The 13,926-nt window shown below is 47.9% G+C and overlaps 1 protein-coding gene across 2 annotated transcripts in view; it reads left to right on the top strand.

Moving 5' to 3' along the window:
- The first annotated feature begins 2,856 nt into the window (after nucleotides 1-2,856).
- The window catches only part of ALDH2 (aldehyde dehydrogenase 2 family member), a 31,000-nt gene continuing 19,930 nt past the window's right edge, over nucleotides 2,857-13,926 (top strand). Inside the window, exon 1 of one of the 2 annotated variants that reach the window (XM_055323333.1) lies at nucleotides 2,857-3,048. In XM_055323333.1, coding sequence (XP_055179308.1) covers nucleotides 2,923-3,048 — 126 coding nt within the window. In that variant the 5' untranslated portion in view covers nucleotides 2,857-2,922. Of the gene's footprint in view, nucleotides 3,049-4,778; nucleotides 6,497-13,926 lie in introns of those variants that run through there. The other variant, XM_055323334.1, reaches the window with a different exon arrangement.

Genomic DNA, 13,926 nt, shown 5'->3' with positions numbered 1-13,926 from the left:
ACTCTTGAAAAGAGAAATGCAAATTAATATAGTGAAATGGTATTTTTCACCTATCTGATTAATAAAGCTTTAAAAAACCTGATAGGGGGCACCTAGGTGGCTCAGTGATTGAGCATCTGCCTTCAGCTTGTCATGATCCCCCCGGGGTCCTGGGATTGAGTCCCACATCAGGCTCCCTGCAGGGAGCCTGCTTCTCCCTCTGCCTATGTCTCTGCCTCTCTCTCTGTGCCTCTCATGAATAAACAAATAAAATCTTTTTAAAAAATCTTAAAAATAAATAAATAAATAAATAAATAACCTGACAGGGACACCTGGGTGGCTCAGCAGTTGAGCCCCTGCCTTTGGTCCAGGGGGTGATCCTGGAGTCCCAGGATCAAGTCCCACATTGGGCTCCCTGCATGGAGGCTGCTTTTCTCTCTGCCTATGTCTCTGCCTCTGTGTGTGCGTGTGTGTGTCTCTCATGAATATATAAATAAAATCTTAAAAAAAATTTTAATTAAAAACCTGATAAATTGTATTTCGAAGATGTGAGGAAACTCATATAAGATGGGGGGGGTAGTTGTAAATTAATCAAACTTCTATGGAGGGTAATACAGCAATATCTACAGTTAACCCTTGAACAACCAGAGGTTGGGGCACTGACCCTCCCATGCAGTTGAAAATCTACATGCAACTTTTGAGGCCCCCAAAACTTAACTAGCCTATTGTTGACGAGAAGACTTCTGATAACATCGAGTTAATTAACATATTTTATATATGCATTATGTTCCCCATTTGTACAATAAAATAGGCTAGAGAAATGAAAATGTTAAGAAAATCATAAGGAAAAGAAAATAAATTTATAGTACTCTAAAAAACTTGCACGAGTATGGACCTGCATAGTTCAAACCCCTTGTTCCAGAGCCAATGTACAATTAAAATTGTTAATACCCTTTGATTTTAGCAGCTCCGTTTCTATGAATTTCCCAAGTAAGTCAAGGATATATATTTTGGCATTGTTTATAAAGGCAAAAGGTTGGAAATAGCCCAAAAGTCCACCCATAGGAAATTCTTTAAATAAAAATGGCACATGAATCCCATGGAATTCTCTGTAAGTATTAAAGAGAAAAGGGACACTTTCATTGTGTGCTGGTGCAAAACCATCTTCCACACACATCATTAAGTGAAAAAAGCAAGATGTCTTGGGGAAGAGGAAATGAGTGCTGCATTCAGAAAAGAGGGCAGTTCACTTTCCAGTTGACTATCTGCAGCTGATTTCCAAACCTATTGCCCCTTCTTCCTGGTCACACAGTTCATTCTCCAAACTCCCTTATATGGAAGAATGGCCAAATGACTGAAGAGCCAATGAAACAGGCTCAGCCATAAAAACATCCCGTGTGCCATATTTAATGCTTTTTTTCTACTCTGGTTGTCTGAAGTGACTCTGAGCTCCAGGGTGACTCTGGGAATCAGGTATTAACATCAGAGTCATACAAGGAGAAGAGCCTGGTTTCCTGAGCTCCTGCCTGGAGAGAACATCTGGGTGACACACAACATGAACAGGGACTTTATTGTAGATCACTGGAATTTTGTGACATATCTGTTATAGCAGCTCTGTTCATTATTGTGTTATCCTTTTGATACCACAATAGCTCTTCAGACACACACACACACACACACACACACACACACCACACTCTGTGCGTCTCCTTCAGACCTTAGATCAACACCTTTGCCTGGTACTTGATACTTGGTATTTGATACCTGGCATTGGTCGACCTCTTCAGCCCAGGTTCCAGGAGCTGGAGCCTCAATAGCAACCTACACACTTGCTGCCTAGATCCCTTTCCTCTGCTTCCTTTTTGTCAAAACATAGCCCAGATCTTCCTGCCAGGTTTCTTAACCTTATTAGACTGTCACTGATACTATCTGGTTGAAATGCACACATCTGACCCTGTATCCCGTCCCCCTTCCTAGAGAACCTGCTCTGCTTCCTCCCTGCCTCCCGGGCGCCCAGCTCCAGGATGTTCCAGGAATTAAACAGTTTGCAAGATCCTTGCCCCCACCCGTGCTCTCTTGTGGTCCATCGTCTCTACCAGGAGAAACCGGTAGGAGGGGGCCCCTGAGCGGCTCAGCGGGTTAGGTGTCTGCCTTGTGCTCAGGTCCTGATCCTGGGGTCCTGGGATCGGCTGGGTCGGGCTCCCTGTTCAGTGAGGAGCCTGCTTCTCTCTCCCTCCCTCCCACTCCGCCCCCTTCCCCGCCCGGTTCATGCTCTCTCTGTCTCAAATAAATAAGTAAATAAATAATAAAAAACACTTTTTTTTTTTTTTTTTAAGAGAGAAGCCGGTGAGTTTAAGATGCCAACCAAGCAGGTCATCCTTCTGTGAACTCCTCGCCGACGCGTAAGATCTTCTGAAGACGCTTCGGGCCTCACGTGTCACTTCCTGACCCAGGGAGTTAAAAGCTGCGCTCTCGGCTCCAACCGCGCCTCCGACCCACTCGTTCTGGAGTCCGTTACCCGTTTCCCAAATCCCCTCGCGTCTGGGCGAGGCCGGCCTCTCCCACGGCTCCCACGGCAGCCCCAGCAGGTCGGGGCCCGGGATGCTCCGGGTCAGGCCTGTCGGCGTCAGGGCTCGGGCACACCCGAGAGGCCCCGAGCACGCTGAGTTCGCGGGGCCGGGTTACACCCTGCGCGCGCCGCGCCGCGGGAAGCGGGCTCGGGCGGGGGCGGGGGCGGGGGCGGGGGCGGGGGCGGGGGCGGGGGCGGGGGCGGGGGCGGGCACGGCGCCCGCGCCCCGCCCCGCCCCGCCCCGCGCCTGCCCATTGGCCGCCGCGCGCGGGCGGGGGAGGTCGCGGCCGCGGTGACCCGGGTCCCGCAGCGCCCGCGGGCCGCCCCGCACACGGCGTCGGCGCTCCGTCCTGCAGGCCCGCTCCCGCCGCAGCATGTTGCGCGCCGCCGCGCTCGCTGCCGCGGGCCTCGGGCCCCGCCTGGGCCGCCGCCTCCTGTCGGCCGCCTCCTCCCAGGCCGTGCCGGCCCCCAACCGGCAGCCCGAAGTCCTCTACAACCGGGTGAGGCCGCCGGCCGCGGGGCTTTGTTCTGTCGGAGCGGGAGCCCGCCGCCGGGGGAAGGCCCGGCCCGGGCCTCCTCGGGCCCCACTGTCCGCAGCGGGGCTGGGGCGGTTTGCTGCGCCGCGGCTTCAGCACACCTCCCACCCTTCCTGCGGGCCTCTTGGCACCTTCACCGCGGCGCACGGCCCCTGCTCCGTTCTCCAGCTGCGACTGTGGCCGCTGGTTCGTTTCCCTGCTCCCGCCGCGTGTTTTCTGCCCCCGTCAGCAGCCTCTCAGTCGCCGCGGGGTCTGCACAGGGCTTCACCATCACCCACCCAGACGACCTTTCCATCAAAGTCCCCTCTTAGCAGGAGCTTTTCCGTCTTTTCCTTGGTCATCTCTTAGCCCTTAATTCTTGCCCGTGTCCAAGAAGTCCAAAGGGAAAAACAAGAAAGGGAGGGGGCCTCCTCCGCCAAGGTTCACCCCTTGGCCACGGAAAAGGTCAGGCCCCTGGGCCGGGAGCACACACGCTCGCTGCTGGGACTTGGGGAAGGGAGCGGGACCTTCGCCTCTGGGGCGCAATCCCCAAGTAGTGCCCGCGCCTTCCAAGGAGCGGGTTTTCTTCCAGCAAACCGGGGAGGGGCTTTCCAGGATAACACCGCTTCCCAGAGGCCAGTTTCTTGCTTAAGCAGAAATTCTTGCTATTCTTGCTTCGGAATATTCTCTCTTTTGATCTTTGAGTTTGGGTAAAGTGCCGGAATTCACAGAGAAGGAAATCGATGTGAAGACTTCGTTTTTGTATGTGCAACAAGCTACCCTTCTGTGAGCTTCAGTTTCTTCTTTTGTAAAGTGGGAAGTGGGTCAGTGGGTGAGCACTTACAGTACTAACAGCTCCTTTTCTCTGTGCACCCGGCATGGTTCTGTTTTGCCACTTAATCCTTGCAACAGCCCAGTGAAGTGGACACTGTGATCATCTCCATCTTATAGATGAACAGAGTTACGGGGAGGTTTCGTGAGTTGCCCAAAGATTGAAGCCAGTGGCAAAGTTGGGGTTCACATCTAGACTCCCAAAAGAAAGCCTCTAACCAGAATATTCTGTGCTACAATTGATGTGCCTCTGGGTTGGAATAGAGGGGTCAGTGCTGATTCAGGATGCCATAGAGCCAATCCTGGGTGGACTTCTTTCAAGTGGACCTGCTCGTTTGGCCCAGAGCTGGGCTGCAAATCTGCATACAGGTAGTGGGTAAAGGCATACCTGTGTAATTGTAAGGAGTGTTACAAATAGTCATTTGCGAGGGAATAAAAACAAGAGATAAAATTCCCTTTATGGAACACAAGCCCCAAATGCAGCAGCTGTTTTTTTTTTTTTTTTTTTTTTTTTTTTTTTTTTTTTTTTTTAGCAGCTGTTGTTCTTTTGGTAGGCTGCTTAATGAGGAGTTGATGCTCGGGAGACTTGAACATCAGAAAGATTATGCAGAGATATCCTTAAGGGAAAGATGCCAGCACCCCAGGCCTTTTGTGGATACAAGATCGAATTAAGATCTTCCTCCTCTGGGCAGCCTGGCTGGCTCAGTGGTTTGGTGCCGCCTTCAGCCCCGGGTGTGATCCTGGAGACCCGGGATCAAGTCCCATGTCGGGCTCCCTCCATGGAGCCTGCTTCTCCCTCTGCCTATGTCTCTGCCTCTCTCTCTCTCTCTCTCTCTCTCTCTGTCTCTCTTGAATAAATAAATAAAATCCTAAAAAAAAAAAAAGATCTTCCTCCTCTGTGGTCACATGGAAATGAGGAAATGGCATCCCAACGTACATGCACAGGGATCTTGTAGATAGCATGAGCCTTGCTCTCCTTAGTCTGGGATGTGAAGTTGGGGGAGAGGAGTGCAATCTTCCTGCAGCTCCTTGCATCAAGTTTTTTGAGATTATAAAAGTAATAATTGCTTGCTGTAAAAATACAGAGTACTGTAAAGCTTCCCACACCCCCCACTGCACTGCCACTGTTAACAGGTAGGTCTGTGATCTTGCATTTTCTTTGTGTGTGTGTGTTCATGCCTGTGAGCAAACATGCACCAGATTTTTTTTTTTAAATAAATGAGATATTAGCACTTACTGTTCTGGAGCACTGTCTCATTGAACAATGTATCTGAGTTATCTTTCTCAGTTAGTACATTGTTATCTTTTTTATTCTTCCCAAGGTTGCAATGCATGGCACCATGTTGAAACTGGCTCTTCTTAAAATTCTTGGGCTGTTTTCAGAGTTGCATTGTTGCTAATGCTGCTGGCAAGCATGCCAAAACCTACTCTGAATATTTTTGAGTCTCTAGGAGCCAGGGGCTCTAGGTACAAACTACATCGTATTCCTGGACATTTCCTGAAGTGTTACTGGGTCCTTGAAGTTTAATGAACTGTTCTAGAGTTGAGCTTCCCAAGGAGGAGTTCTTCCATCCGGCTTTGAAGTTGCTTCTGCGGGGTAGGTTTTCTTGCCAAAGGCATTTGGAGGAGTATTTGGGCTTTTGAGGGAATGTCACAGTTCAGGCTTGTTGGGTCTCACCTGGTTGGGTGGGAGTGGTGCAGGTGGCAAGTCTTCTCTTTCCCACCTCCTTCTCTCAATCCAAAAGAGGTAGAGGGAGGTGGTTTGGTCCACCTTCCTCGGGTCCTCTTGCCTTTACTTGTCTTGGGTGAGGGCGCAGAGTGGGGTAAACTTATTGATTGGAAGATTTGGGACACTCTCTCCTTCCCCCCGCTTACAAGCAGGGACCTGTAGGGGGAGCTGATGATGGCCAGGCTTCTTGAAGATCAACATGTCTTATCTTTGGCGGTTTCAGGGACACACCTCTATCAACAAACTGATTTTCATTTCTCATTCTTTTTTTCTTTCCTGACTTGGTGACTTAAATCAGCCCTGCTGATTTTTAAAGCTCCTGAAGTTAAGCCCCACTGGTTTTCACAGCCAGGTATTAGGGGGATTTGTCTTCTCAATTGTGAGTACCCAGTGCCTCGCGTACCTAGTGTAGGATCCGATCTCTTGCTGTGGCAACCCTCCTGTTTGTGGTTAGTCTTGCCAGGGGTTTGGTTGCCAACTGTGTGTCTGTCCCTCCTACCCTTTTCAACATGGCCTCCTGTATATGATGAACTGTGGGAAAGCCTGCCCTACCAGTCTTCAGGTCGTTTTCAGAGTTGGCTGCATAGATGGAGCTGTTATCTTGGTATGTCTGTGGGACAAGGTGAGCTCAGGATCCTCCCATTCTGCCATTTTCCTGATTCCCCATGTTGATTGATAATAATAACGAAGACCAGAATATTGTTAGGTACCGTTGTGTTGCGCTCTGTACTCAGATCACCTGCCACTCATTAGTGTTGACTTGGCCAGGTTCATTCATTCAACAGACATTTCCTGAGTGCTCCCTGTTCCAATGAACAAAACAGATAGGAATCCCTGCCTGTGGAAAGCTTGTGGCCTGGATGGTGGAGACAGGTAAGTGAAGTGCATTCTTGGCCAAGGCAATTAGTGCTATGGAGAAAAACAAGGCAGGGAAGAGGGGGATACAGAGCGTGGTACGGTTTATTTAACTCTGTATCTCAACTACTACATCTGTAAATTGGGGTAAAAATCCCATATACATCATAGAGTTGCTGTGAGGGTGGAGTGGGAGTCATCCTTATACAGCCCTTAGCAAGCCTGGCTCTTCATGACCAGTGCCTCCATGTTTACACAGCCTTAAGTAAAGGCTGAGGTAACAGTGACGCTTTTGAGCTTATGAGGTAATAGTGATGTGACTCCATTATGTGGGTGCTGTTGTAGTTTTAAGTTGTTTTCTGAAGGGGTGAGCTAGGTTGTGGTAAAGTTGCATGGGAGTTTGGGGTGACTTAAATTGTGTCCCTATTCTCAGCTTCCTGACCACAGCCCTTGGGAACTAAAGAGAAAACTGACAAAAAAGAAATTAAAGAAAGTGTCTCCCTGTATAGAATTTTCTGATTACAACATTAATACATCCTCAGTACCAAAAGTCAAGCATTACAGAGTCCATGAGGTAGAAACTCATTGGAAATATAAGCATGCAGCATTGGCCCATAATTTACATTAGAGAAAGCCTAAGAAGCTTGCTTGCCATCCATGGGGAAATAAAAGAACAACTTGTGCTATGGTTATAGGAAGGAACAATTCAATAGATGCAGTAGTTCAGGAATTATCTGGAACTGGATGAATAATGGGTCTCAAAAACAATGTGACAAGGCAGGAAGGGGTCCTGCGTTCTGCAGATAGGAAGCTAATTAAATCACCCAAACAAACTTTACACTGAATATGAGCAGACCTATCTCCATATAAAATAGATAAAAATGGGGGCTCTTGGGTGGCTCAGTCAGTTAAGTTTCTGCTTTGGGCTGAGGTCATGATCCTGGGGCCTTGGGTTTGAGTCCCGGTATTGATTCCCTGCATTGGCTACCCTGCTCAGTGAGTTGTTGCTTCTCCCTCTCCTCCAGCTTGTGCTTTCTCTCGCTGTCTCTCTGTCTCAAATAAATAAAGTTTAAAAAAATAAAATAAAATGTATAAAAATGTTCTGGAAGAAATATGTGCATTGGTGTGAAGGTGGTGAGAGCCTTTGGAGGGGGTACTGCTTAGGGAATCTGTTTGCAGGTAGTGATTAAAGGGAACTTTGGCTTTATTTAAATCTTTTATTTCGTTAAAGCTAAGTGACCTGTAAGCAAATATAAAAAGAAAAAAAAAAAAGAGACAGTCCTCTGATATTTCACACCTCCAGATAATCACTGCTAACAGGTAGTATATCCAGAATAGAAATTTGATTTTCCTTGTTTTTCTTGGGTGATTCTTACATAATGAGCCAAAATTTATGTTGGGTTAAGCAGTGGTTTGAAGTGGCTTTGTGCTGAATGAGTCAAGTGAAATATCTCCACATTCATCATACTGGTTTTATTGTTTGTGAAAGAGTTTTAAGATCCTTCGTAGAAATAATAGATTCAGGCAAGGCAGAGAATCAGAGGATTTCACCAGACCTACCTTGGTACTTCTGCTTCTGACATAATTATATTATAAATGAATGTAATTGCCTTTCATCACCTTCTGCCTTTCCGGAATCTGTGAATCTGTGGAAACACACTGCGTTACGGGTGATTGGGCTCTGTAAAGGTTTGTGAGGGACTCCTGGGTGGCTCAGTTGGTTAAGCATCTGCCTTCAACTCAGGTCATGATCTCAGGGTCTTGGGATTGAGCCCCACATCGGGCTCTCTGCTTAGTGGGGAGTCTGCTTCTCCCTTTCCCTCTGCCCGTTTCTCTTCTCATGCTCTCTCTCAAATAAACAAAATAAAATCTTTTTTTTTTTTCTTTTTTAAGAAGGTTTATGGTATTGAGGTCAGGTTGAAAGGACAGATGTGTATGCTGTGGACATGTGTACCTATCCCCTGATGAATAATATGATTGCTGATCACTTAGGGTCTGTTAGGCCCTGTGTTGATGTTTAACTACACATTTTCACCTTTCATCCTTGCAATAACTGTATGAAGCACAGGTATTGTAGCTGTTTCAGATGAGGGGACTGTGGCTCTGGGACTTTGAATACTAATTATGAAACCAGGGTTCAACTCTGACGTGCATGCCCTTAGCCACATGCTGGGCTGCCTCGTGACCAGGCCCTATGAGCAAACAAGGTTGTAAATATTTTTTTAAAGATATATATATTTATTGGGGATGGGGGGCAGAGAGAGAGAATCCCACTGAGTGTGGAGACAGATGCAGGGCTTGATCTCATGACCCTGAGATCTTGACCTGAGCCAAAACCAAGAGTGAAATGCTCAACCAACTAGCCACTCAGGCGCCCCAAGGATGTTAATATTTAGGGGAACTGAACTTGAATATTTGAAATCAGAAGGGAAGAGCCGCATTTGTGTTCATGTGTGTTATTACCAGCCTCTAGCACCGAGATCAGAATATTATTGCTGTTCAGTAAATATTTATTGAAGGCATGAATGGTTGCCATTTTTCAAACTATTTTTTATAATTTTATGTTCCAGTAGCAAGGAATAGGAACATAATATTTCCACTCAGAGGGGCCTTTTTCAAAGAATTTGGGGGAGTTAATATGAATAAGAATGTGAAGACGTGTAGGGAGTGCTAAAATTTTCCAAGGGAAGTGATTGCAGAAAGATAGAGGTTGCCAATCATAAGCCCAGAGAATGTCAACAAATTGAAAGCATGACTGCCAGGCAAACAGTCTACAGTAGAACCCACCATTCTCCCATGGTGAATGTGCTGAAAAATCTAGGAATGCAGAATAAAAGACCCGGAGAGCCGAGAGTGGAGGGGAGAGCTTGGGTCAGATGCCAGAATGTCTCCAGCAAGTCTGGGGGGAAAGGCTGCCCTTAGCATTACTACTAAACTAACCCAAAGTTTGGAGGTTTGAGAAATGTGAATGTGTGTTGCATTCGGTGTTTTTCTTGAACTTATCTCCTCAGAATCTTGTAAAACAAAATATAGCATCTGTTTTCTGTTGGACATAAGTTACCTAACTGCTCTTGAAAAAAGCAAATGCCAGCAAGAGTCTCCCCGAGATAGAAAACTGCCCCATTTGCTCCCTCATCCTTGGGGAGGGTAGCATATTCCAGGGATGAAGATTTCCGAGGTAACAGATCCCCAGTTCTTTCATGCATCAAAGCCTGAATTAAAATCTTTCAATAATACATCCTCTCTGCTTAATTGGAGCTACTGAATACCACTGAACCTGTTACTGGAAACCTCACATAGATGACTGTCCAGTGCCTTGGGGTGGAGGCGGCACTGGAATGTCCTCGCCTTGGTTAGGCCTCCTCCTTGGGTCCTCAGCTTCTAGGCACCCACCACACCACCCAGTTTTCTGAGGCAGCCCAAGGATTGTGTTGTCCTCTGACTCAGCAATTCTGAATTTTATACGGCCATCTGTCTCAAGTTTGTAAAGGTCCATGTCCAAGGACGTGTGCTGTAGCAACACTGTCAGGAATAGTGAAATTGATCCTAAAAGTGCATGTGTGGGAACTGGTTCAATAAACCCTGGTCTTTTCATACCAAAGAATGCTGTGTTGCTTAAAATATAATAGGGCGATATGTTTGTGGAAGAATGTCCAAGATAAACTGAGAAAACCAAGTGAAGACAGAGAGTCAACGATCCCTTCTCAAGAATTGATGCTCCTGCCTCTGGCCCGTTCCCCTCATAGTGCAGCAGCCCTAGCTCCCTACCCAGGGCAGGTGTGGGATCCAGAGCCCCCTCCTCCTGTCCCTCGCCCTTACTCTGCAGCCATGGTGTCCTTTCGGTTCCTCGTGTCTCCAAACTCTTCCTTTCAGAACATTCCTCGAGTGCTGCCTGACTCCCTGGCCTGTTCCACTGTTGCCTGTGTGTTGCTGCTTCTTGCTTTGTTGGTCTGCTCATTGATTGTGTCTCAGCTCCCCAGGACTTGAGCTCAAGGAGCCAGGACTTTGCTCTTTCACGCCATACCCGGCGTGGGCATAACACTCTGTTAAAACTTACTGGCTGCATGAATGAGTGAGTCCGGCTTGTACAAGATAAAGGGAGATGAATTTATTAAAATATGTAGAAAATACAGGGTGTTGATGGAAAAGCTCTAGGAGTTTTGCCAGTAGTCCAGATTCAGAGCATGAGCTCCTGATGTTGCTAGGATGTCTCTGCATGTTGCTCTGCTTCTAGAAACTTGAATGAGGAAGTGTGCGCTGGGAGCACCCCCTCCCAGGGTGACGAAGTTCAGCCTGTTACAGGGGCCAAGCTTTGGGTTTTGGGCCAGGAGGTTATGAAGCATTTGGCCTGGTATCAGCCCTTGTGTTTACTTAAGTGAATGCTGTGAAACTCTCCTCCCACACCCTCCTCAGGGTGAGAACATTTCCTACCCTGCTCCCCATCCCTGAAGGAGTGCAGGGGAGACCACTGAAGGCTGGTTCTAGGAGGAGGGAAATGGGAACTCGAAACCGAAGGAAGATTCTTAAAAAAAAAAAAAAAAAAAAAAAAAGAAGATTCTAGGTTTATGCTAGGCAAATTCAGGCTTATTTTATCAGTGAGAAAGATGGATTGTAGAAAATTCAACAATGGAGAGTGACCCAGCAGGTTTAGGGCTTTGAAAGGCAAACAGGTGCCAGGGAGTGGTTTTCCTACAGGCTTCTTGGAAGATCAGGAAAACAGTGTGGGCCCTGACCAGGGAAGGGGTGAGGACTGGGGGGTTCACCTGACTGGCCTGCCTCTCTGCTTCATAGTTCCTGATCTTTGCAAAATAACAATTAAAACTTTTTTGGGACACACTAATTTAGTATGCTATGGTATAGGGAATAACAGGCAGAGGCATAGAGATCTGCCTGGCCTTTGCTCCTAAAAATCTTTGACCTGAGAGAGCCACAGGATCCAGAGTTTTGTTGTGGTGGCTGCTGTGGTAAGAGCCACTGTGTACACAGGGTCCTGGCTCAGGAGCTTTACACCCCTTGTTACATTTAATCCTCACATCAGCCCCCCAGACATTCTCCCCAGGGACTGATGAAGCATCTGGAAGGGAAGGGATTGGCCCAAGGTCACAGCCAGTGAGGGGCAGAGTTGAGATTCGAACCCAGGTCTGTGGGGGCTCAGAGGCTGGTGCTTTTTACACTGCTCAGAAAAAACCTTCAAAATCAAACCTGCCGTTGGGCAGTAAGTCAACCATGCAGATGGAGCGAGGAGGTTGGAGTGCTGACTTCTTTGAAGGCAGACCTGGGCTCTGACTGGAGGCTGCAGCTGGAGGAGAACCAGGTGAAGAGCACTGGCCTTGGAAATTGGCAGGAGGGGGAAACCAGTTCTCATGGGAGCTTGTGCACAGGGCTTGGAGGACTCGACACAGAGCCACTCGGTTCAAGCCAGAGTTCTTTCTGCCACTAAGCGGTTGGTTGCTTGCTTCTCAGCAACAAAGGGGTTGTTTTTCTCAAGATTAATTATCAGGCAACTAATGTGAACCCACACAAACATACTTCCAAAGACTCTGGCTAATGCCAAGAGCCTTTGACTGTAGGTGTGTGTATAGCTTCGGATTCTGCTCTGATCATGGGCAGGAATTGTGCCAAAATACCAGATTTGAGCCTGAGAAAGTGACCCCTGGTAGACCTCTTCCTAATCAGCTCCTTCCCAGGTTGTCAAGTCCCACTGGCACCACCGCAGCATTGCACACCTACTCCCCGCTGCCCCAAAGCTTGGTGTATACGCCTACCTGGAGCCCTCACACACCACCTTATGAGGGGTCCTGCAGTGATTTCCACTCCATAGGTGAGGAAGCGAAAGCACAGGGAGGTGGAGTGCCCATATGATGCAACTAGGATCAAAAGAGCCCTAGTTTATCTGGGTGCTCGTCCCGACCCTGCTCTTGACCATGGAGCCAGGCAAGCCCCTCCCTGGGCCTTGTTGGCTCTGAAATCTCTGGCGCTGGCCAAACTCCAGATTTTGCTTAATGGCTTGGTTGTGTTTATGGTCCTGAATTCTGGCCCAGGGTAACTGGAGAGATGACTTGCCAGGGTCCTAAGCCAGAGTCAGGCCATGCTGGGGTCAAGGAGAGCCCTTGAGGAAGGAAGGCAGAGTGGCCTTGAATTGCTGTTCACCCTGACTGTGACCTTTATTCAGCCCTGGTGAGGTGACAAAGTGTCTGCCACTCCCAGACCAGCTTCCCCAGCCTGAAAGGGAACAGCTTGCTGAGAGAGTTCCCTATTCTCCCTTGAGAATATTGCTTGGCTCTTAGAAGCAGAGTGATTTTTGGCATTTAATTAAGCAGCTTTGGATAAGGATCTTTTCTCTGAGTGAATGAAGGGGCTTCCGTCTCCCTGGTATTGGCCTAATTAAATCAGTGTACAGTCTCTCTCCAGACCTGGTTGCTGTTAATCCTCACAACAGCAACAGCAATGATTGCTGCCAGGTGCTGAACTGAGGCCTTCACAGGACTCACCCTCCTCTCTCATCCATCTACTAGCCCTTCCTTCTTGGTTTGCGGGTAACTCTGGCCACTTTTGTTTTTTGTCAAATGCACTAGACTTATTCCTACCCCAGGGCCTTTGCACTTGCTCTTGTTGCTGCCTTGACTGTTAATCCTTCCACTTTTCCTGTTTTTGGTTTCTTGTCATCAGTCAGGGCTTGAGTGAAATATCTGCTTATCAGAGAGACCCTCCCAACCATCCTATCTAAAGTTCTTTATCTTCCCCTACTTTAGTAGTCTCTGTGGATCCCATTTTCCTTCTTTGTACCTACCACTGCAATCTGTCTTGTGTATTTGATTGTTCTCTACTGTCTGTATCCACCAGAACAGAACACCAGGTCCATGAGAGACAAAGGTCCTTACTGGCTTTAGTTTCTACAGTGTCTTCAGCCTTAGAACAGTGCCTGGCCTATCGCAGATGTTCACTCCATATTTACTGAATGGTAAAAGAATAATCTGACCCCTTTATCACAACAACCCTGTGCAGTGGTGTGGCAGAGGAGAGATGGTTGCAAATTTTTTTACTGCTCCTCCCAAGGAGTAGTGGAGGCTCCCCCACCCCCTCCCCTGCGATCTGGACTGGGCCTGTGACTCACACTGATCAGTGGAAGAAATGAGGTCGTGTGACTTCAGAAGCTGGATCTTAGGAAGTCTTTCAGCTTCTGCCTGAGTCCTTGGAACACTCTCTGGGGAAGCCAGCTGTCCTAGGAGAAAGCTGACTAGCCTGAGTCTGCCATACAGCCAGGAGGCCCAAGCAGACATGTGGTGCAGAAGCTCTCTTGCCCATCCCGGGCATCTCTGCTCTGTGAGCCCAGGCAAGCCCTGTGCAGCTGAGCCCAATCAGTGGATGCAATTGTGAGAGAATAATGAATCATTTAAGCCACTGAGTTTTGACATCTTACACAACAATATGGATAAATGGATATGGTA

This window comes from Nyctereutes procyonoides, unplaced genomic scaffold (genome assembly GCF_905146905.1).
Source record: "Nyctereutes procyonoides isolate TBG_1078 unplaced genomic scaffold, NYPRO_anot_genome, whole genome shotgun sequence".
NCBI lineage: Eukaryota > Metazoa > Chordata > Mammalia > Carnivora > Canidae > Nyctereutes > Nyctereutes procyonoides.
This window is presented reverse-complemented; position numbering and strand designations above follow the sequence as displayed.